Source organism: Melanerpes formicivorus, unplaced genomic scaffold (genome assembly GCF_026170545.1).
Source record: "Melanerpes formicivorus ecotype bairdi unplaced genomic scaffold, bMelFor1.0.p_v2 SCAF_21, whole genome shotgun sequence".
In the NCBI taxonomy this organism is placed as follows: domain Eukaryota; kingdom Metazoa; phylum Chordata; class Aves; order Piciformes; family Picidae; genus Melanerpes; species Melanerpes formicivorus.
Genome location: NW_027142373.1, coordinates 11,327,292 through 11,351,579, shown reverse-complemented (window position 1 = coordinate 11,351,579; position 24,288 = coordinate 11,327,292). Strand labels below are relative to the sequence as shown.

The 24,288-nt window shown below is 54.8% G+C and overlaps 1 protein-coding gene across 1 annotated transcript in view; it reads right to left on the bottom strand.

The window, feature by feature from the left end:
- Positions 1-24,288, bottom strand: part of STX8 (syntaxin 8) — a 169,554-nt gene that overhangs the window by 55,834 nt on the left and 89,432 nt on the right. Inside the window, exon 7 of the mRNA XM_068151605.1 lies at positions 11,171-11,272. Coding sequence (XP_068007706.1) covers positions 11,171-11,272 — 102 coding nt within the window. The remainder of the gene's footprint in view (positions 1-11,170; positions 11,273-24,288) is intronic.

The following is a 24,288-nucleotide window of genomic DNA, read 5'->3' as shown; positions in this document are numbered from 1 at the left end:
GACACTGACTGAGGCACCGACGTGCTGCAGCTGAAATGCTGCCAGCAGGCAGTGGAGAAGGCATGGGGAGAAGGCTCCAGGGGTTTCACAGCACATTAACGACAGCACCAAGCTGAAAGAGAGAAGTGTTTCAGTTGGGAAAGACCTCTGAGATCATAGCCAACCATTATCTAACTACCAAGGCTGCTGCTAAACCATGGCCCTCAGCATCACATCTCTGCCTCTCTGAAACACCTCCAGGGATGGGCATTCAACCACCTCCCTGGGCAGCCTGTGCCAGGCTTTGAGAACCCTTGCAGGGAAGGAGTTTCTTCCAACCTAAACCTCCCCTGGTGCAACCTGAGGCCATTTCCTCTTGTCCTATCACTTGTTCCTTGGGGGAAGAGCTCAACCCCCACCTGGTTCCAACCTCCTTTCAGGGAGCTGCAGAGAGCAATGAGGTCTCCCCTCAGCCTCCTCTTCCCCAGACTAAACACCCCCAGCTCCCTCAGCTGCTCCTCCCCAGCCCTCTCCTCCAACAGGATGCAGCAAGTTGGTTCTTGTGGGTTAAACCCTGCCCAGAAGTTTTCAGTAGGAAGAGGTGTAAAACAAGGGCTCCTCAGCAAGCAGAGAGATTCCTTTAGGAGATTAAAATGTAAAGCTGCTCGTTGAGCCCCACAGAACAAAAGCTGGGAGGGAGCAGCCCTGAGTGGTCTCAGAGACAGACGTGGGGGGCAGTAAATGAAAACAGGGGAAAGAGCCATTCAAGGCAGCAGGACAAGGGCTGCACGTGGGCAACATGAACTATCCCTGACAAGTCCAAGCTGGAAATAAGTTTATGACCACTGCAGCCTTGCAATGGGAGTAATGGGGGGGAAAAAACAGGCTTGTTCTCCCAGAGCTATCTTAAAGGGATCCTCTGACCCAGAAGGCTCTTCCCGTCCTTCCCTGCTAAACACACACACAGCGCTGACACCACCAGCAAACACCCTGCTCCTCACCTGGGGTCACATTCATAAAGCAAGCCCAGAGCCTCTTACTTCAGGAACAACATGAAACCTGTGTGTGATGGCTCAGGTCCATCCTCTTTCATCAGCTGAGTCCATGTCACCCTCTCAGCACAAGCAATTGAAAGCCAAATCCTTGTGCTGTGAATCCCGGGGGAGACTTAAAAACCCACCTGGATGTGTTCCTGTGTGCCCTGCCCTGCCCTAGGTGACCCTGCCTTGGCAAGGGGGGGTGGGTGGACTGGATGATGTCCAGAGGTCCCTTTCAACCCCTAACATCCTGATTCTGTGAGGAGGAGGCATGGTGAGGCCAAGAGCTGGCTGCAAGGGACAGAGGCACTGAGGGAGAGAGGACCAGGCTGCTGGGGACATGCCAGCAGCAAAAGCATCATCTCAGCACCCAGACTCACCTTGGTTTGGTGTATTTGCTGCATGGGAAAGCCCCTTTGGGATGTTTCTTGATGCTGGGAGCCATCCCATGAGCTCCTCCCCTGCACCTTGAGGGCTCAGAGCTAACCAAGCCAAGGGGAAGTGTTTTGTAGTATGGGACACAAGGCAAGAAAGCAGCAGGAAGCTGCCAGGTGCTGAAACTGCTGGAGCAGTGCTTGCAAAGTTGTGCCATTAGCATAAGTGATGAGGCCACAGTGCCTGCTATGTGCCTGAGCTGAGCTGCTCTGAGGCTTCTCTGGTGTCTAATGAGGCCTGAGCTCCCCCTGCCTTCCTGCCTCAGTGGGACTCTTAATTGGGTCTCTCTGATGAAGACAGATGCCCAAGGAACCTTGTAGTAACCACTTCACTTTGTGACCTCCACCAGCAACTAATTCCAGCTTCAATCAGCCAAGGGGGTCAAAACTCAGTGGGGCAAGGTGGGAGGAACAGCATGGCCACACACACCAGGGCTGCAAACTCATCAGCTCCTCCTGAAATTGGTTTCCCTCCTGGAACTAAAACCCCTGGCAGAGCTTTGCTTCTCTGGGCACAGCTAACCTGAGCCAGCAATGTGCCCTCATGCCCAAGAAGGCCAATGCTCTCCTGGGGTGCATGAAGAAGTGTCTGTCAAGCAGGGCAAGGGATGCTTTCCCCCCTCTACTCTGACCTAGTGAGGCCCCACCTGCAGTCCTGGGTCCAGTTCTGGGCTCCCCAGTTCAAGAGAGTTCAAGACAGAGAACTACTGGAGAGAATCCAGCCAGAAGCTACAAAGCTGCTGAGGGGCCTGGAGCAGCTCTGGGAGGAGCAAAGGCTGAGAGCCCTGGGGCTGAGAGCCTGCAGAAGAGCAGCCCCAGAGGGGAGCTGAGCAATGCTCAGCAAGAGCTAAAGGAGCTGTGGGGGGCAAGAGGCTGGGGCCAGACTCTGCTCAGTGGTGCCCAGGGACAGCACAAGGGGCAGTGGGCACAGACTGGAAGCCAGGAGGTTCCATCTGAGCAGGAGGAGAAAGTTGTTTGGTGTGAGGGTGCTGGAGGCCTGGAGCAGGCTGCCCAGAGAGGTTGTAGAGTCTCCTTGTGTGGAGAGCTTCCAAGCCCAGCTGGGCACTGTGCTCCTGGGCAAGCTGCTGTGGGTGCCCTGTGTCAGCAGGGGATTGAACTGGTTGATCTCCAGAGATCCCTTCAACCCACCCAATGCTGGAGTGCTGTGAACCTGTGCTCTCACTGTGAAGGAAAATGATCTGCATGAGAGGAAGGAAACACCCCAGGGAGCTCAGATGAGAGCTACAGCACAAGGGAGGACAATGAACAAGGCAACAAGACAAGAGCAGAGCTAAACCTTGCAGGCAGGTGTGCTTGGACTCCTGGTACTCCCACCAGGCTGGCTGGCAGCAAGCTTGGGTTGCAAGAGAAGGGAATGAAGAGCCCAGATGAAACTCCACTGGGTCTGCCAGTGACAGCTGTCCCTTGGCCACCTCCCTGGGCTGCTCTGCTCTTGAGAGGATGGAAGTGTTGCTTCATTTAAGAAGTGAAGACACCAGCAACGAGCCAAACTTAACCAGAGGATCCCTCCTTCTGCTGAAGTTTCTTTTCAAGGCTTTCTTGCAGGGCTGGCAGCTCAGGCCCCACTTCTCACCACCTAACGGCTTTAAAATGGAAGGAACCAGAGGAAGGAAAAAAGAATAAATGAAACAGTTGGGAAAATGCAGAACTTGCCAGGTGGAGAAAACTCATCCCTCAAAGCATGGGCAGGTGACTCAGAGCCAGTGTGGGAGCAGGAAGATCAGTGTAACCTCCTCAAGAGCTGGATTGCAGCAAAGCCTGATTCCATGGCACTCTCCAGCAGCTTCTCCACTCCTCTGAGAACAAACCCAATGGCCAGGGACTTGGAATCATAGAATTGCCAGGCTTGGAAGGGACCTCAAGGCTCAGCCAGCTCCAACCCCCCTGCCATGGCCAGGGACACCTCACACTGCAGCAGGTTGCTCACAGCCACCTCCAGCCTGGCTGCAAACACCTCCAGGCAGGAGGCTTCCACCACCTCCCTGGGCAACCTGTGCCAGGCTCTCACCACCCTCCTGGGCAACAACTTCTTCCTCACATCCAATCTGAATCTCCACACTTCTAGTTTTGCTCCACCCCCCCCAGTCCTATCACTCCCTGACACCCTCAGAAGTCCCTCCCCAGCTTTCTTGTAGCCCTTTTCAGACACTGGAAGGCCACGCTTAGGTCTCCTTGGAGACTTGCTCAGCTAAACACGCAGAGAACAGCTCTGAGGAGCTGCCATCCACAACTGACAAAACAAATGAACTCCATGGCAAAAAACAACCAGAACTTAGAGCAGAGTGACCACAGAATCTGGCAGGAAAGGCTCCAGCCTGCATGAATCATGGTCTGCTAGAGGAAACCTTAATGCCACCCAGGCTCCTCTGGTTTGAAACCAATTAAACCTTCTGAAAGCTTCCAACTGATAGGTTTGGCACAGCTCTGCCTTTAATTTCGGTGCTTTGGTGATTTGCAAGGATAAGAAGCCCCAGCTTGGTAGCAGCTAACTTTATGGGAGCCTACACTGCTTTCAAACATCTCCACCAAGCTCCCTGAGGAGGCAAAGGGGAGAGGAGAGCATCCACCTGGGGCTGGAGGAAGGTGATTAGATTGCAATGCCATCTTGTGGAACAGGAGAAAACGGGAGGCAAGGGAAAGAAAATCCCTCAGCCACCACTTGGCAGTTGTGGTTTGTCTTACAGGACATGGAGACTGGCCCAGCAGGCTCTGGCCAGGGCTTGCTTCTCATTTCCCTCTTGAGGGAGCTGGGGGTGTTTAGCCTGGAGAAGTGGAGGCTCAGGGGAGACCTTCTTGCTCTCTACAACTCCCTGCAGGGAGGTTGTAGCCAGGTGGGGGTTGGTCTCTTCTCCCAGGCAAGCAGCACCAGAACAAGAGGACACAGTCTCAAGCTGTGCCAGGGGAAGTTTAGGCTGGAGGTGAGGAGAAAGTTCTTCCCAGCAAGAGTAATTGGCCATTGGGATGTGCTGCCCAGGGAGGTGGTGGAGTCTCCATCCCTGGAGGTGTTCCAAAAAGGCTTGGCTGTGGCACTTGGAGCCATGGTTTAGTTGCCAGGAGGTGTTGGGTGAGAGGCAGTAAGTTGCACTTGATGATCCCTGAGGTCTTTTCCATGATTCTATGATCCTCATGTGGAAGGTCAGAGGGATGCACACAGTGGTAACTGCACAGACACTGTCTGCTTCCCTCGTGCTGCTTGGAAGGGGATGGGCAAGGCTGTTAAAAGGAGTTTGCTGTTGCTAACTTGCTTGCACTGTGACAGAGTCCTGATCTCCCATGGTGATTCCTCAGGGAAAAAAGCTCTTCTCCTTGGCTATGAGAGAGCCATGGACAAGAATGATGTGGGTAGGACCAGGAGCAGGATCCCACAGACCCTCTCCTCAGTTTGTGGTGTAGTTTCACGCCACCTGAATCAGATCATCACAGAATTATAGGAATCTTTAGGTTGGGAAAGCCCTCCAAGATCATCAACCCAACACCACCATGGCCACTAAACCATGGCCCCAATTGCCAGGGCCACACACTTCTTGAACACCTCCAGGGCTGGGGACTCCGCCACCTCCCTGGGCAGCCTCTGCCAGTCCCTGACCACTCCTGCAGCAAAGACATTTCTCCTCATCTCCAGCCTCACCCTCCCCTGGCACAATTTCAGGCCATTTCTTCTCCTCCTATCAGCTGTGACTAGGGAGAAGAGGCCAACCCCCACCTCACTGCAGCCTCCTTTCAGGGAGCTGAAGAGAGCAATGAGGTCTCCCCTCAGCCTCCTCTTCTGGAAGAAGAACTCTGGCACCATGGCACAGGGAGGCTCCAATCACCTCCATGCACACCACATCTGATCACCAGGCTCCCAGCTGTGCCCTGTGTTGCAAGCCCCCCTGGACCTTGTTCAGCAACAAACACTGGACTCTTTAGAAGGGGCTGTAGTGCTAGAACAAGGGGCAGTGGCTGAGCTGGAAGAGGGCAGATTTAGGCTGGACATCAGGAGGAAGTTCTGCACAATGAGGGTGGGGAGACCCTGGAACTGGTTGCCCAGGGAGGTGGTTGAGGCCCTGTCCCTGGGGACATTCAAGGTCAGTCTTGCTGTGGCCCTGGGCAGCCTGCTCTAGCTGGAGGTGTCCCTGCTGCCTGCAGGGGGGTTGGACAAGATGAGCTTGGAGGATCCTTTCCAACCCAATGCAATCTGTGAGTCTGTCTGTGTTACTCTGCACTAAATCCCCCCCAAACTGGGCAAACTGGGATAGAGTGGGGACAAAAATCCCCAGAGAACCAGTGGCAAAGCTGGAGAGTGAGGAGTGAGCAGAGAGCCACTGCTGCAGAGAGTTTGGGAGAGCAGCTGAAGGTTTGATTGACGACTCGAGTGTACGTTGTGGTGAGAGCTCTGAACTCTAAGCAATACATAGGGCCAGACACCCTCTGCAGTGCCCAGACAATGCCAAGCAGCCTGCAAACACTGCCCTGCAGATGACTGATGATTTTCAACAACAATTTCGTAAAGGCAGCACCCCAGCCCAGGATCATTCTTCTGCTGCCCTCCCTGGGAGTTCTCACTGCCACCACTACGGAGCTGCCCCAGGGCCACCGAGGGAGACGGGCTCCAACCAGGGCAGCCTTCCCTGGGCAGAAGCAAGGGGTGGGATTGTCAACAGCTCTTGAGCCAGCAAGAGAAATGGCATTGAAAATAAGCTGCAAACGAACCAAGCCACCCCAAAACCAACCTGGAGGCTGGTGCCAGGGCTGAGCGTGGCTGGAGGTGCCAAGAGAGGGTGGCACCCGGGGCCAGCTGGCCACGGACTGAATCAAGCTGGACCCAACCTCCAAAGCCTGAAACGCTGCTTGTGTGTGTGAGGGAGATGTTGAAACATTGATTAAAGTTGGATTTCATCAGCAAGACTTTGATTTTTTTATGATTAGAGTGGCTGCTAACAAAGACCCACCCACTGCTGCCTTACATTCTTGCTCATAAAAAGGGTGATTATTCCACTGCTCCTGCCAGGCTGCTCTGCTTGTAAGCCACAGCTCCAGAATGGGCACTCTTCAGCAAAAGAAAAAGATAGCCTGCTTTGAAAAACCGGGGGGGTGGGGGGAAAACCAAGCCCCAAACAACCCACAGAAACAAGCAGATGCTGGAGTGATGCAGAGTCTGGACCCAGCACACCTTGGGGCAAGGAAGGAGTTGGCACGGGGGAAGGCTGAGCGCTTCACCCAGGATTAAACCCCAAGTGAGGTGCCACAGCTAAAGAGTTGCTCCACTTTTTAGCAGCTTAAATGAAATGTTGGAAGGGGGCTGTGTGTGTGTGTGTGTGAAAACAAAACCCACCAAACCCAACACTTGGATAAAGTTACCCTAGCAGGTGCCAGTTCTCCTGCTCCTTGCTTTTTGTCCAAGGAATGATTGCACCTAACACGGAGGGCTGCTCTGAGCTGAAGGCAGCACTTGGCTTCCAGAGCCAAGGGGAAGGGTGGAAAAGGCATGGGATGAATGCCATCAGAGCCTGTGTCTTCCAGCACCGTGGCTCTGAAGGTGAGGCCGGGCAGAGTAAAGCAGCGATGTGAGGATGGGATGCGTGGCTGCGAGGCGAGGCTGCGAGGCGAGGCAATGCCCGGCGATTGCACAGCCCCGGATTGTCATGCAAACACGGGCAGCCCGATTGGAGCAGAGGCAAGAGGCACCCAGGAGCCCCTTCTCACCAGCCCCTTCTCACCAGCCCCGCCAGAGAAATGTTTTTCAATGTGCAAAGGGTGAGAGAGGTCACCCCCAAGGAATCCAAGCCCAGGATCCTCCCAGCCTTTGCCTCTCCCAACCTCCTCCTCCTCTCGAATTCCAGCATGGGCTCTGGAATTAAAGAGACAGGCTCATAATCCAGCAACTGCAGCTGCCTGAGGAGCCAAAAAGGGGGGAGAAACACCTAGGGAGGGAGAAGCTCTTCGGGGTGATTCACTGCCCTCTGTGCAGGCATTTCACCTTGGGCTTCCCTGAAGCCATGCAGACACTGAAAGCACAGAGACGAAGGGGAGACTCCAAAGGCTCCCAGGGGTACTCAGCATCATCCAAGTGCAATTCAGTTTTGATTCTAATCCATCCTGAGTCAACATGAAATTAAAAACCAGAATCACAAAGGCAGCCATGAACCTCCCTTTCTGCCTGTAGCTGGCAGGAGGGAAACCACAGACAAATGCCTCTGAGGAGTCAACTTTAACCTGCAGAAGAAGCCACAGATTTTCATCAACCTCCATCAGCTGAGCTTTCAAAACCTTAACTGCTGATGGAAAACCAGAGCAAGCCTTGAGCTACACCCTCAGAGCCTGAAAAATGTCTCACTGCCACACCAGCTTGGTTGCTTCCCCCCTGCTAGATCCTCCCTGGCTGGGATAAAAGCTCCTCAGCAGCCAGAAGCAGCGATGGGACCAAGTCAGCTCTCAGCTTCCTCCTCACTGAGCCACATGAGACAAATTTCATTAACTGCTGACTGTAACTCAAACCTCACAGGGCATAAATTATCCCTCTTAGCAGTCTGAGGCTTGCAGGACAGCAAATATGAGCCATGGACATCAGAACTGGACACACTGCTTCCAGGAGTGTCTCACTACCATCACCTCCACAGAGAGCTCATCCTCCAGTCACAGAATCACAGAACTGGTTTGGTTGGAAGAGACCTTTCAGGTCATCAGCTCCCAGCACTAACCCAGCACTGCCAGGGCACCACTAAGCCATCACAGTATCACAGTGTCACTAAGATTGGAAGAGACCTCAAAGGTCATTGAGTCCAACCTGTCACCACAGACCTCATGACGAGGCCATGGCCCCCAGCACCATAGCTACACAGCTTTGCTATCCCTCCAGGGATGGGGACTTCACCACTGCCCTGGGCAGCCTGGGCCAGGCCTTGACAACCCTCAAGGGGAAGAAATTGTTCCTCATGTCCAACCTAAACCTCCCCTGGTGCAGCTTGAGGACATTTCTCCTGTCCTATCACTTGATACATGGGAGAAGTCAATGACCCCCACCTGGCTCCAACCTCCTTTCAGGGAGCTGTACAGAGCCAAAAGGTCTCCCCTCAGCCTCATTGTCTCCAGGCTGAACAACCCCAGTTCCCCCAGCTGCTCCACACTGGACTTCGTGCTCACCCTCCCAAGATAAAGACATTTGCTGCCATCACCCACAGCATCTCCCCCAGACACTGCTACCAAACCCTCAGCCCTTCAGCCTAGAGAGGAACCTGCATTCTCTCCTTTGAGAGAACCTCCCTTGAGAGAATCTCCTTTGAGAGAACCTCCCTTGAGAGGACCCTCCTTGAGTGGAACTCCTTGAGAGAACCTCCCTTGAGAGAACCCTCCTTGAGTGGAACTCCTTGAGAGAACCCTCCTTGAGTGGAATTCCCTTGAGAGAATCTCCTTTGAGAGAACCCTCCTTGAGAAAACCTTCCTTGAGTGGAACTCCCTTGAGAGAACCTCCCTTGAGAGAATCATCCTTGAGTGAACCTCTCTTGAAAGAACCTCCCTTGAGTGAACCTCCCTTGAGAGATCCTCCCTTGAGAGAACTTCCCTTGAGAGAACCTTCCCTGAGGGAAACTCCCTGAGAGAACCTCCCTTGACAGAAGCGAGCTGTCTTGAGAGAACCTCCCTTGAGAGAATCTCTCTTGAGAGAACCCTCCTTGAGTGGAACTCCTTGAGAGAACCTCCCTCGAGAGAACCTCCCTTGAGAGAATCTCTCTTGAGAGAACCCTCCTTGAGTGGAACTCCTTGAGAGAACCTCCCTCGAGAGAACCTCCCTTGAGAGAACCTCCCTTGAGAGAAGAGAGCTGTCTTGAGAGAATCTCTCTTGAGAGAATCCTCCTTGAGTGAACCTCTCTTGAAAGAACCTTCCTTGAGTGAACCTCCCTTGAGAGAATCTCCCTTGAGAGATCCTCCCTTGAGAGAATCTCCCTTGAGAGAACCTCCCTTGAGAGATCCTCCCTTGAGAGATCCTCCTTTGAGAAATCCTCCCTTGAGAGAATCTCCCTTGAAAGAATTTCTCCTGAGTGAATCTCCCTTGAGAGAATCTCTCGAGAGAATCCTCCTTGAGTGAACCTCTCTTGAGAGAACCTTCCTTGAGTGAACCTCCCTTGAGAGAACCTCCCTTGAGATCCTCCCTTGAGAGAACCTCCCTTGAGAGAACCTCCCTTGAGAGAAGAGAGCTGTCTTGAGAGAATCTCTCTTGAGAGAATCCTCCTTGAGTGAACCTCTCTTGAAAGAACCTTCCTTGAGTGAACCTCCCTTGAGAGATCCTCCCTTGAGAGAATCTCCCTTGAGAGAACGTCCCTTGAGAGAACCTCCCTTGAGAGATCCTCCTTTGAGAAATCCTCCCTTGAGAGAATCTCCCTTGAGAGATCCTCCCTTGAGAGATCCTCCCTTGAGAGAATCTCCCTTGAAAGAATTTCTCCTGAGTGAATCTCCCTTGAGAGAATCTCCCTTGAGAGAGCAGAGAGTCCTTATGTATGGAAAGGACTCCAGTTCAGCCCTGCCAGTTCACACACTGCTCAACGAGTCCCCAGCAAGGATTTCATGCCTGGCAGGCTGTGAACAGCATGTGGTTGAGAACATACTCCTGCAGAACAGCACCAGAGACATGCCCCCAGCATCACTCCCTGCTGTGCCTGCTTTGTAAGGGCTGGTAGCTCACAAGTTTTTTTCACTCTAATTAACACAAACCACACTAATTACACACAGCCCCACAATTTCCAAGCACAACATTGTGCAAGCCTGGAGACAAATGGCTTGAGGAAGCCAACTGCAACAGCACAGCTCAGAGAGGAACCTCATGAAGTTCAACATGGGCAAGGGTAGGGTCCTGCCCCTGGGGAGGAACAACCTCTTGCAGCAGCACAGGTGAGGGGGGACCTGCTGGGAAGCAGCTCCACAGAGCAGGAGCTGGGAGTGCTGGGGGGACAGCAAGCTCTCCTGAGCCAGCAGTGTGCCCTCAAGGCCAGTGGTCTGCCGGGGTGCATGAAGAAGAGTATGGACAGCAAGTCAAGGAAGGTTCCCCTCCTGCTCTGCTGTGCCCTAGTGAAGCTCTGGGAGCTGGAGCAGATGATGCCCAGAGGTTCCTACCAACTCCTACCATGCCAGGTTGGATGGGGCCTTGAGCAACCTGCTCTATTTCACAGTATCACCAAGGTTGGAAGAGACCTCAAAGATCATCCAGTCCAACCTGGCACCACAGACCTCATGACTAAACCATGGCACCAAGTGCCACATCCAATCCCCTCTTGAAACCCTCCAGGGATGGGGACTCCACCACCTCCCTGGGCAGCACATCCCAATGGCAAATGACTCCCTCAGTGAAAAACTTTCTCCTCACCTCCGGCCTAAACTTCCCCTGGCACAGCTTGAGACTGTGTCCCCTTGTTCTGGTGCTGGTTGCCTGGGAGAAGAGACCAACCCCTTCCTGGCTACAACCTCCCTTCAGGTAGTTGTAGAGAGAACCTGTCCCTGCCCACAGCAAAGGGCTTGGAGCTTGGTGGTCTCTGAAGTCCCTTCCAAACCAAACCATCCCACGGATCCCCCAACCCGCAACACCGGCTGAAGGCGCCTGCAGAGATGGACTTCCTAACTCCTGAGAGAAGCTGGCCTTGAGGGCAGCTCGCTCTGCACAGCCTCCCAGGGCTCAGCTACTTGCTCCTCACTTAGGAAGAGGGCAGGATGGGTGCCCAAGCCATTGCCTACCGCAGGAGGTTGACTTCTTCTCCACCAGCTTGACATGCCGCGTCTGGCTGCGGACCTTGTCGTCGGTGTTCTCCACCAGGTTGGTCAGGTCGTCGATGATCTCTGGGGGGAACAAGAAACAGGAGCGTTAATCCCTGAGGCCTGCAGCAGCACTGCTCAGCCAGCACAACCCTGCTGGAGGCTCCCAAATGGAAAGCAGCTGCAGCCTTTGATTTGGCTGCTGAAAGGTCCAAATCCAGGGGAACGCCAAGCAGGAGACTCCGAGCCGGGATTCAGCACGCTCCTGCTGGGCTGAGTGGAGGGAGGAAAGAGCCTGAACCAGCAGGGTCAGCCTAGGTAGCCATGGAGATGATGGCAGCCACAGGACACTAGCCAGAGTAGGAGAATTAGTGTACATGAGACAGGAAACCTGAAACTGCAGTCCCTGGAACACAGCATCTCAGCACTTGGCCATGGCAGAGCCACAGAACGGCTCAGGCTAGAAGGGGCCTCAGAGATCATCTACCCCAATCCCCCTGCCACGGGCAGGGCTGCCTCTCAGCTAGACCAGGTTGCTCAAGGCCTCATCCAGCCTGGCCTTGAGCACCTCCAGGGAGGAGGCAGCCACAACCTCCCTGGGCAGCCTGTGCCAGAGTCTCCCCACCTTCATGGGGAACAACTTCTTCCTAAGATCCAGTCCAAACCTACTGTCCTTCAGCTTAAAACCATTCCCCCTTATCCTGTCTCTAGACACCCTTGTGAGAAGTCCTTCTCCAGCCTTCCTGCAGAATCCCTTCAGATACTGCAAGGCAGCTCTGAGGTCTCTCTGGAGCCTTCTCTTCTCCAGGCTGAACAGCCCCAACTCTCTCAGCCTGTCCCCACAGGGGAGGTGTTCCTCTGATCATCTTCATGGCTTTGAGCTGGGAGAGGGCAGATTGAGACTGGAGATGAGGAAGAAATTCTTTAGAGTGAGGATGGGGAGACACTGGCACAGGCTGCCCAGGGGGGCTGTGGATGTCCTCTCCCTGGAGGTGTTTCAGGGCCAGGCTGGATGAGGCCTTGAGCCACGTGGGCTGGTGGGAGGTGTCCCTGCCCATGGCAAGGGGTTGGAACTGGGTGATGTTGAAGGCCCCCTCCAACCCAACCCATTCTACAAATACCTCAACATTTGCTTTTCTACCAGGGCTTCAAAGGGAATGGTCTCCCCCAAAATCCAGAGCTGGTCATTCAGATCCTCAGACCCTACCAAGCAACAAGCCTCGTGTCTAGACACAGACAAATCCACTTTGGTTGTACATATGGGCAACAGGAAACAACTGAAAATCAATCAGGGTTCTGAAGACACAAAGGAAAGTTTCCAAGGCTTTCAGAGCATGGAGGCTTTGCTCCCTGGAGTCAGGAGATGGATGCATTTTAAGTCCACCCCACAGACACCCCCTCAGCTTCAGTGAATCCTTATGTGAAATGACATCAGCAGATAAAAACTCCTGCAGGTTGCAAACGTGGCTGCCTGCAAATGGCAGCTCCTGATTCCTGTCCTGCAGCCCAAACCAGCTCCATGTCCAGATGGAAGGAAGGCAGAGGCCAGGTATCAACAGCTTCCCTCTGTGAGCAGCCTCCCCTTTATCCTACAGACTGAAACCATCCCCTGCTCCTGTGCCTAAGCAGCTCCTCGCCAGCACTGCCCTGATCCAGACACAAACTCACAGATTCACAGCACCCCAGCATGGAGGAGGTTGGGAGAGATCTCTGGAAGATCAGCCAGGCCAACCCCCTGCTCCAGCAGGGCACCCACAGCAGCTTGCCCAGCAGCACAGTGCCCAGCTGGCCTTGGAAGCTCTCCACACCAGGAGACTCCACAACCTCTCTGGGCAGCCTGCTCCAGGCCTCCAGCACCCTCACAACAAACAACTTTCTCCTCCTGCTCACATGGACCCTCCTGGCTTCCAGTCTGTGCCCACTGCCCCTTGTGCTGTCCCTGGGCACCACTCAGCAGAGTCTGGCCCCAGCCTCTTGCCCCCCACAGCTCCTTTAGCTCTTGCTGAGCATTGCTCAGCTCCCCTCTGGGGCTGCTCTTCTGCAGGCTCTCAGCCCCAGGAGCTCTCAGCCTTTGCTCCTCCCAGAGCTGCTCCAGGCCCCTCAGCAGCTTTGCAGCCTCCCCTGGACTCTCTCCAGCAGTTCTCTGTCTCTCCTGAACTGGAGAGCCCAGAACTGGCTCCAGCACTCCAGATGTGACCTCACTAGGGCAGAGTAGAAGGGGAGTAGAACCTCTTTAGACCTGCTGGCCACACTCTTCTTCATGCACCCCAGGACACCATTGGCCTTCTTGACCACGAGGGCACACTGCTGGCTCATGCTCCTTGTTCCCCAGCACTCCCAGCTCCTCTGTGGAGCTGCTCCCCAGCAGGTCCCTCCTCAGCTGTGCTGCTGCAGGAGGTTGTTCCTCCCCAGGTGCAGGACCCTACCCTTCCCCTTGGTGACCTTCATGAGGTTCCCTCTGCCCCTACTCTCCAGCCTTCCAGTGATGTTACTTCTAAGGCTGAAGATGCTCTTGCTGCCCCTGCAGCAGCACCCCCTGTCCTCAGCCACCCCAGGTATCTGAGCTCCAGGGTTTGTTCACATCTCAGTGCAGATAGCAGTTCTCTTCCTCCTCCCACCCAACTTTCCCAGGTCCAACATCAGCAAAGCCAACAACATTTTGGGGCAAGTTTATCTGTCTGGTGTGACTCAGCACACAGGAAAAGCAGCAGAGAGCTGGCTGCAGGGGCAGCTGTTCTCCTCTTCCCCTCTGAAGGACAAAACCTGCCACAAGTTCCCAGCACTCCCAAGGCCAAGCTGATAAGAGCCTGCTTGGGAAACTGGAGACTTCCCTCTGCCAACACTGACCAGAGCCTCCTTCAAAAACATCCTGCTGAACAAGCTGCAGCTAACTGGGAACCAATGTGAGCAGGAAAATCTGCTGGCATCCCTGGGGAGGGACTGATCAGAAGGGGCTGTGGGGACAGGATGAGAGGCAATGGTTTGAAACTGGAGCAGGGCAGATCTGGGTTGGACATCAGGAGGAAGTTCTGCACAGTGAGGGTGGGGAAATACTGGCACGGGTTGCCCAGGGTTATGCTTGAGGTCCCAACCCTGGAGACATGCAAGATCAGCCTTGCTGTGGCCCTGGGCAGCCTGCTCTAGCTGGAGGTGTCCCTGCTGCCTGCAGTGGGGTTGGACAAGATGCCCTTGGAGGGTCCCTTCCAACCCAATGCACTCTGAACCTGTTCATTTCAAAGCCCCAGGCACAGCCATGGGGATTCCATCTACAGCCTCTACTTTCCAGCCCCTTGGCCCAGGCATTCTCCTATCAGACCAACCCACAGCAGACATTTCTGACCCAGAGACCTGGGCTGTACAGCTTGGGAGCAGCATTGCTCCAGATCTGGATGTCCCTTGATTGAGGCAGGTTTGAGGGCAGCAGGTCCCTCCCCCAAGCACACAACCCAACAAGCAGTGAGTGCTTGGGTGCAACACAGAGGTGAGAGCAGGTGAAGGGCTGGGGACACCATGGCACAAGCAGGAGGTCTGAACAGAGTCTTCTCCACTGCAAATGTGCTGGGACTGGCATGGGGAGACAGCACAGGGAGGTTCTTACCACATCATTAATTCAAGAGGAAAAGCCCTCTGAGATCACCCAGTCCAGCCAGCAACCCAACCCCACCATGGCCATCAAACCAAGTCCCCAACTGCCATGGCCATGCATTTCTGGAACACCTCCAGGGCTGGGGACTCCACCACCTCCCTGGGCAGCCTCTGCCAATCCCTGACCACTCTTGCAGCAAAGACATCATTACTAATCTCCAACCAATTTCAGGCCATTTCCTCTCCTCTATCACCTGATCCTAGGGAGAAGAGCCCAACCCCTACCTCACTGCAACCTCCTTTCAGGTTAGCTGTGGTGAGGTCTCCCCTCAGCCTCCTCTTCTCCACACTGAACACCCCCAGCTCCCTCAGCTGCTCCTCCCCAGCCCTGCTCTCCAGACCCTTCCCCAGCTCTCTTGCTCTTCTCTGGACCTGCTCCAGGCCCTCAATGTCCTTCTTGGAGTGAGGGCCCCACCTGTAAGCCCTTTGCCCTTCAAGCTGACAGATGAAGACTTTCCTATCAGCTCCCATTTTCCTGACCATGCAAGGAGTAAGGGAAGTGAAATAGAGAGGAACCTGCAAAAGAAGAAGGATGGAGGTGCCCCTGTCAGGAGGAGCAGAAGGGAGAAGCAGGCTGACTGCTGAAGGGCTGCCAGAGACCTAATGAAGGACATTTCTGTAACACTGCACTGCACACCACATCTAAACCACCAGCTGTACTGTGGCCAAGGTCTCCTCTCAGGGAAGCAGGATCTTGAAACAGGAGATCAGAATTGTCTGCACAACCCTGGTATTAGAGCCTGAGTAATTTCAGACCAGCTGGGGTGGGAGAAGGTTGAAGGTTGCTCATCTGTTGTACATGAGCTCTGCCCTGGGCTGAGCCCCAGCAGTGTGGGCAGCAGGGGCAGGGAGGGGATTCTGCCCCTCTGCTGTGCTCTGCTCAGACCTCCCCTGCAGGGCTGGGGCAGCTCTGGAGCCCTCAGCACAGCACAGACAGGGACCTGTTGGAGTAGGGCCAGAGGAGGCCACAGCAATGCTGGCAGGGCTGGAAGCCCTCTGCTGTGAGGCCAGGCTGAGAGAGTTGGCCTTGGGCAGCCTGGAGAGGAGAAGGCTCCAGGGAGACCTTCTGGTGGCCTTCAAGGGCTGAGCAGAAAGCTGGGGACTGACTTTTGAGCAGGGCCTGTTGGGACAAGACGAGGGGGGATGGCTTGGAACTCAAAGAGGGAGATTCAAGCTGGGGAGAAGGAAGAAATATTTGACCCTGAGGCCAAACAAACCCTGTGGCCTTCCAGTATCTGAAAGGGGCTCCAAGAAAGCTGGGGAGGGACTTCTGAGGGTGTCAGGGAGTGATAGAACTGGGGGGGAATGGATCCAAGCTAGAGAAGGGGAGACTTAAATTAGACATAAGAAGTAGTTGCTCCCCATGAGGGTGGTGAGAGCCTGTCCCAGGCTGCCCAGAGAGGTGTGAGCTGCCCCATGGCTGGAACCACTGCAGATCAACATGAGCACACCTTAAACAAAGACAAAAGCTAAGGAAGGGCCACATTTGCTGTCACAAGCCCATCTGCTGTCCTGCCTTTGCTGCTCCAGCCATGGAACCTGTGATGGAGAGGGCATGGGCTGCCCTCCTGGGGCCAGGATGAATTCCATGCAGGAGATCCACAAGCACAGACAATGTGCCATGGGGGAAGAGCAAAGCAAGCAGATGACAGCAAAAAATGCAGGTTGAGATATTCTGAACTGAACAAAGGGCTTTTCCCCTTTGGTTAAATCCCCACTGCAAAGGGTTTTGATTTCTGGCAACATGTGGTGTGGAGCAATGCAGGGCAGCCAGGCTGAGCATGGGTGCAGGCTGGGAGAGATGGGAGAAGCATCCCTGTGGAAGAGGCAGGAGCCACCCCTCTCCAGACCCCAGCCTGACTTCACCTTAACTCCATCTGGAGCTCTGGGTCCAGTTCTGGAGCCTCTATTCCAGGAAGGATCTGGAGGTGCTGGAAGGTGTCCAGAGAAGGGCCATGAGGATGAGCAGAGGGCTGGAGCTGCTCTGCTGTGAGGACAGACTGAGGGAGTTGGGGCTGTGCAGTCTGGAGAAGAGAAGGCTCCCAGGAGACCTTCTTGTGGCCTTCCAGGATCTGCAGGGGGCTCCAAGAAAGCTGGGGAGGGACTTCTGAGGGTGTCAGGGAGGGATAGGACTGGAGGGGATGGAGCAGAACTAGAAATGGGTAGATTGAGATTGGATGTGAGGAAGAAGTTGTTCCCCAGGAGGGTGGTGAGAGCCTGGCACAGGTTGCCCAGGGAGGTGGTGGAAGCCTCCTGCCTGGAGGTGTTTGCAGCCAGGCTGGATGTGGCTGTGAGCAACCTGCTGCAGTGTGAGGTGTCCCTGGCCATGGCAGGGGGGTTGGAGTTGGCTGAGCCTTGAGGTCCCTTCCAACCCTGACAATTCTGTGATTCTATGATTCACCTTGGTCAGGAGAGGTGATTCTGCCCCTTTGCTCTGCTCTGCTGAGACCACACCTCGAATACTGTGTCCAGTTGTGGTGTCCCCAACATCAGAAGGCCACAGAGCTGTTGGAGTGAGTCTAGAGGAGGGCCACAAGGCTGCACTCCAGGTCATATTCACATCACACTTGGCTGCGGCCCATTTCTGGGGTCCATCCATGTGCACATCTGTGTGTGTCTGTGTGTGTCTGCGTCTGTGTCTGTGTGTGTCAGTGTGTGTGTGTGTGTCTGTGTGTGTCTGTGTCTCTGTGTGTCTGTGTGTCTGTGTCTGTCTGTGTGTCTGTGTGTCAGTGTGTGTGTGTGTGTGTGTGTGTCTGTGTGTGTGTGTCTGTGTGTGTGTGTCTGTGTGTTCAGATGGCTCAAAAGCCATCTCTCAAAACACAAAAGCCTCTCCTGAAACTGCAGGGGAACACCAGCCTGGCAGCAGTGCTAAGAGCCCAGCTCCACACTCCTTTAAAATCCCATCTGCTGATAGCTAGCAACTGAAGATTTATGCACAGGACACCAATGGAAGACAGATGATAAGAGATGGAGCAGAAGCAGCCCTGTGGCAGCCTCGGAATTCCTCAGGAAAAAGCTCATCCTTCATCCCCTTTCCCTTCCAAGGCTTTGCCGCTGCCATGCATATCAGAAACGTGCCGTTTGAGCTCCTGCAGCCAGCCATGCCTCCTGTGAGAAGCTGCTTCTGCTTCCCCCCAGCCACGGTGGGGAGAATTCCAGAGCCTGCCGTGGGCTGGGAGCGCCAGCCGGGAGCCACCTGCGCGGGCCGGGGCCGTGCATCACCGCCCGGCCGCCTCCTGCGCTCCTGCCGGCCGGGAAAGCAGGCAAGCTGCAGCCCAGCCAGGAGCAGGCTGCTGTGTCCGCATGGATCCTTTCCCTTCTCTCCCCTGCTCCTCCTCCTCGCAAAGGCTGCAGGCTCGGGCACCGGCTTTGCCCGTGGCGCTGTCAGGCAGCACGGCGCAGAGCGCAGCTCCTCCGCCCCGGCCACCATCTGCCTTTGCCATACTGCCCCAGCCGACGCTCCTCACAGCCCTTCCGACGGGTCTGAAGCCAGCCTCCTCTGGCAGCCCCATCTTCTGTGTCAGCCCAGCCATCAAGTCTTTCTGCAGCTGCTCAGAAGCTTTCCAGGGGAACAGTTTCCACTGGCAAACCCTTTGACAGATGATAAAAACAGCACATCCCAGAGCGCTGCCTGCGCCGGCAGCTTGACCTCCTCCACGCTGCCCTTCGGGCTGGAACCCCTCCATGCTCAGCCTGAAGTGAATAACCAGCCTTCAGCCTGCCTCAGAATCCCACTTCTGACAGCAAAATGAGAAGCCCAAATGTTTTCAGAGTGAAAATTCTCCTTTTCCAGCCCCTTCAGCCACTCTACCTCTCACCCCACAGCCAAGGCTCTGCCAGCGTGCAGCCAGCCCCACTCTGATCCATGCCTGACCCCAGGAGCTGAGCTGTGGCCTCCCCAGTGCCCACCACAGGGGCAGGATCACTGCCCTACTCCTGCTGGCCACACCATTGCTGCTCCATGACTGACCCCAGGAGCTGAGCTGTGGCCTCCCCAGTGCCCACCACAGGGCCATGACCACTGCCCTACTCCTGCTGGCCACACCATGCTGGCCACACCATTGCTGATCCATGCCTGACCCCAGGAGCTGAGCTGTGGCCTCCCCAGTGCCCACCACAGGGGCATGATCCCTGCCCTACTCCTGCTGGCTACATCCAGACCAGCATGCTGAAGACAGAGGAGCAAGTCCACTGCTAGGTCATGAGAATAGAGCAGAATCAAGCAGGTTGGAAAAGACCTTTGGGATCATCAAGTCCAACCTGAGCTCACATGAAAGACAAAAGCTCAATACCACATCGCTCTCAGCAGGGACTAAAGAGCAGCAAGACAGAGAGAGGCATCAAAGAGAATCTGGTTGGAAAGGACTTTTAATATAAGAGTCCAACCACTAACCCAGCACTGCCAGGGCACCACCAAGCCATGGCACTCAGCACCACAGCTACACAGCCTTGGAACCCCTCCAGGGATGGGCACTCCACCACTGCCCTGGGCAGCCTGGGCCAGGCCTTGACAACCCTTTCCACAAAGTAATTGTCTCCAATGCCCATCCTAAACCTCTCTTGGTGCAACCTGAGGCCATCTTCTCTTGCTGTGTTGCTTCTTCCTTGGTTGAATAGACTGACACCCACCTGGCTCCAACCTCCTTTCAGGGAGCTGTGGAGAGCATTGAGGTCTCCCCTCAGCCTCATTTTCTCCAGGCTGAACATCCCCAGGTCCCTCAGCTGCTCCCCAGCCCTGTTCTCCAGACCTTTCCCCAGCTTTGTTGCCTTTCTCTGGACATCCTCCAGCTCCTCAATGTCCTTCTTGGAGTGAGAGACCCAAAACTGAACCAGGATTTGAGGTGTGGCCTCACCAGTGGCAAGCACAGGGCAGATTGAGGCTGGACATCAGGAGGAAGTTCTACACAATGAGGATGGGGAAATAATGGAAAAGGCTGCCCAGGAATGCAGTTGAGTCCCCATCCTTGGAGACATTCAAGATCAGCCTTGCTGTGGCCCTGGGCAGCCTGCTCTAGTTGGAGGTGTCCCTGCTGCCTGCAGGGGGGTTGGACAAGATGCCCTTGGAGGGTCCCTTCCAACCCCATGCAGTCTGTCAGTGTGAATCCTTGAGCTGCATCATTCCGTCCATGGAGTGAGCAACTTCCAGTTCTGGAGCCCCTATTACAAGAGGGATCTGGAGGTGCTGGAAGGTGTCCAGAGAAGGGCCAGGAGGAAGAGCAGAGGGCTGAAGCTGCTCTCCTGTGAGGACAGACTGAGGGAGTTGGGGTTGTGCAGTCTGGAGAAGAGAAGGCTCTGAGGAGACCTAATTGTGGCCTTCCAGTATCTGAAGGGGGCTACAGGAAGGCTGGGGAGGCACTGCTCAGGATCTCAGGGGACTAGGACTAGGGGGAATGGAATGAAGCTGGAGGTGGGGAGATTCAGGCTGGAGGGGAGGAGGAAGTTCTTCACCATGAGAGTGGTGAAGCCCTGGCATGGGTTGTCCAGGGAGGTGGTTGGGGCCCTGTCCCTGGAGGTGTTTCAGCCCAGGCTGGATGAGGCTCTGGCCAGGCTGATCTAGTGTGGGGTGTCCCTGCCCATGGCAGGGGGGTTGGGACTAGCTGATCCTTGTGGTCCCTTCCAACCCTGACTGATACTGTGATACTATGAACTCAAAAGTCAGAAGAGAGCAGCCAGGTGAATCAGAGCCCAGGGAGAGAGAAGCCAGCCCTGGCCCTTGGTCAGAGATGAGCAGAACAGCTCTGCTGAGCAAACCTTTCCTTGGAGCTGTGTGGATCTGCATTTGGAGCTCACTCAACGGTGTTCCTCGATGAGCAGAGCCTCACCACAGGACACCCCACCACGAGCCAGGGAGGGCTGCAGCCAGCCTGCAGAGAAACACCTAGGGGCCTGAACCCCTGAAACACGGGCCTCTGCTGCACAACCACCTTACAACAAGGCTGGGATTTGGTGGAGAAGCCAAGCAGGCTTCCCTCCCTCCATTCCCTCCCTCCTGCAGGTCTCTGGTGCCTCAGGAGAAGAGGGAGATACCAAAGGAATGAATCATAGAGTGAATGCCAACCTCTATATGTCCAAAGGCCATAATTACATCTCAGCAAGAAAGCAGCATTGTTCCAAATGCCAGGGCTATGAAATGAAGATTGGAACTAATGGAAGCACATCAGAAACCCAGAGAACCTTCACACCACGTGCCAGAGGTACTGTCAAGGCAGAGTGAAAAGAGAAAAACACAGCAAAAAGAGAGAGAAAAAAAAGCCAAGAGTCTAAATTTCTCTGCACTGCTGCTCAAACCATGCCCAGCTTTGGCAGGCTCTGGGAGGTGCACAGCTCTCCATGGCACAGGCACTGAGTCAGGCCAGGCATGGGCTCCCCCTTCCTGCTCAAACTCCAAGGTACTACCCAAAATCTCACTGGTGTTCATGGGGGTCACAGAATCCCAGCATGGAGGGGTTGCAAGAGGTCTCTGGAGCTAAGCCAGTCCAACCCCCTGCTCCAGCAGGGCACCCACAGCAGCTTGCCCAGCAGCATAGTGCCCAGCTGGGCTTGGGAGCTCTCCACACCAGGAGACTCCACAACCTCTCTGGGCAGCCTGCTCCAGGCCTCCAGCACCCTCACAACAAACAACTTCCTCCTCCTGTCCAGATGGAACCTCCTGGCTGCCAGTCTGTGCCCACTGCCCCTTGTGCTGTCCCTGGGCACCACTCAGCAGAGTCTGCCCCCAGCCTCTTGCCCCCCACAGCTCCTTTAGCTCTTGCTGAGCATTGCTCAGCTCCCCTCTGGGGCTGCTCTTCTGCAGGCTCTCAGCCCCAGGGCTCTCAGCCTTTGCTCCTCAAAGAGCTGCTCCAGGCCCCTCAGCAGCTTTGCAGCCTCCCCTGGACTCTCTCCAGCAGTTCTTTGTCTCTCTTGAACTGGGGGAGCCCAGGGCTGGCCCCAGGCCTCCATCTGTGGCCTCATTGGGGCAGAACAGAGGGTAACCTGCTGTGGGTGACCCTGCTTTACAAGAGGGTTGGACTGGATGATCCCCAGAGGTCCCTTCCAGCCCTCACCACACCGAGCTTGTGGCACTCTGTGCAAACAAACAGCAGCCTCCATTCCAGCAGACAGTTGTTAGCTGGAGCTGCTCTTTGAAAAGCAGACACTGAGAAGTTTTTCCCTTTCCCAGCTGCTTGTTTGGTTTGATTCAAACAAAACCCATGGACATTAATTTTAGCTGTACTTAATTGAATAATTTCTCCAGGGAATAATTCAGGGAGAGGTTGAAGGCAGCTTGTTTCCAAGAGCCATTACTAATTGGCATATACCACAGAGTCCCTGTGCCAACCAAAATAGTACATTTTAATGTTACTGGAACTGCTCTCAGCCCAGATGTGCTGAGAACTTGCAGTGATATAAGGCAGGCAGAAGCCATATCCACATGGTACTGGATCTGGAGGCTCCTTCCCTCAGTATCTGCAAGGAGAGAGCTGTCTCCTTCCCTGCAGTGTCCCAGTGGAAAGCCAGGTTGTATCAAAGAGGCAAAGAGTCATGAAGGTTGGAAAAGGTCTCTGAGATCATCCAGTCCAACCACCCAGCACCGCCATGGCCATCAAACCAAGTCCCCAAGTGCCATGGCCATGCATTTCTGGAACACCTCCAGGGCTGGGGACTCCACCACCTCCCTGGGCAGCCTCTGCCAATCCCTGACCACTCTTGCAGCAAAGACATCATTACTAATCTCCAACCAATTTCAGGCCATTTGCTCTCCTTTTGTCACCTGATCCTAGGGAGAAGAGCCCAACCCCTACCTCACTGCAACCTCCTTTCAGGTTAGCTGTGGTGAGGTCTCCCCTCAGCCTCCTCTTCTCCACACTGAACACTCCCAGCTCCCTCAGCTGCTCCTCCCCAGCCCTGCTCTCCAGACCCTTCCCCAGCTCTCTTGCCCTTCTCTGGACCTGCTCCAGGCCCTCAATGTCCTTCTTGGAGTGAGGGCCCCACCTGTAAGCCCTTTGCCCTTCAAGCTGACAGATGAAGACTTTCCTATCAGCTCCCATTTTCCTGACCATGCAAGGAGTAAGGGAACTGAAATAGAGAGGAACCTGGAAAAGAAGAAGGATGGAGGTGCCCCTGTCAGACAGTTTTCCTCATCTCCAACCTGAACCTCCCCTGGCACAATTTCAGACCATTTCCTCTCTTTCTATCACCTGAGAGCAGGGAGAAGAGACCAAACCCCCATCACACTGCAGCCTCCTTTCAGGTTGGTTGTGGCAAGCAATGAGGTCTCCCTCAGCCTCCTCTTCTCCACACTGAACACTCCCAGCTCCCTCAGCTGCTCCTCCCCAGCCCTGCTCTCCAGACCCTTCCCCAGCCTTCCAGTTACAGGAACAAAGCCATTAAACAGGGCTCTGAGCAACCTGCTCTGGTTGCAGATGTCCTTTCTGACTGCAGGGCAGGGCGGGGATGGTGTTGGTGTCAGTGAACTTTAAAGGTCCCTTCTCAGCCAGCCCAGTCTGTGGTTCCATAAAGCTATTTTCCTACAGCCTTGACTTTGAGAGAAAGCAGGGAAACCCTGCTAGGAGAGAAAATAATCACAGCTCCCCATCTTGAGGAAAGCCCAGAGCACTGGGAGCCTGGAAGCCTCCTTCCACTTGGCTAACAAAGCCCTGCCAATGCAAACACTTTGCCTCTGAGATGTTTGTTTTCCACAGGCTTCCAGCAGAAAAGTGACAGGACAGAAGCTGATTCCCCACTCTGCTGTTGTTTGTTTTCCCTTTATCCAAAACCTAAGAGGCACTTTCAAAACACTGCCTTCAGAAGCTCCCCTCTCTGTTTTCTCTCCCTGTTTTCCCCCAGTCTGCTCACCACTGCAACACCAGCCCAGGGCCAGCAAGGGCTTCTAGCCAGACATCAGCTGCCATCAGCACTGCTCAGCCTCCACCTCCAACACTGCCTTCAGTTTTGCAGCTCTTGCTCCAAGAATAGAATAGAATAGAATAGAATAGAATAGAATAGAATAGACCAGATCAGGTTGGAAGAGACCTTCAAGATCACCGCGTCCAACCCATCAACCAATCCAACACCACCTAAACAACTAACCCATGGCACCAAGCACCCCATCAAGTCTCCTCCTGAACACCTCCAATGATGGTGACTCCACCACCTCCCTGGGCAGCCCATTCCAATGGGCAATCACTCTCTCTGTGTAGAACTTCTTCCTAACATCCAGCCTAAACCTCCCCCGGCACAGCTTGAGACTGTGTCCTCTTGTTCTGGTGCTGGCTGCCTGGCAGAAGAGACCAACCCCCACCTGGCTACAACCTCCCTTCAGGGAGTTGGAGAGAGCAATGAGGTCTCCCCTGAGCCTCCTCTTCTCCAGGCTAAGCAACCCCAGCTCCCTCAGCCTCTCCTCACAGGGCTCTGCTCCAGACCCCTCCCCAGCCTCCTTGCCCTTCTCTGGACACACTTCAGCAAGTCAACCTCCT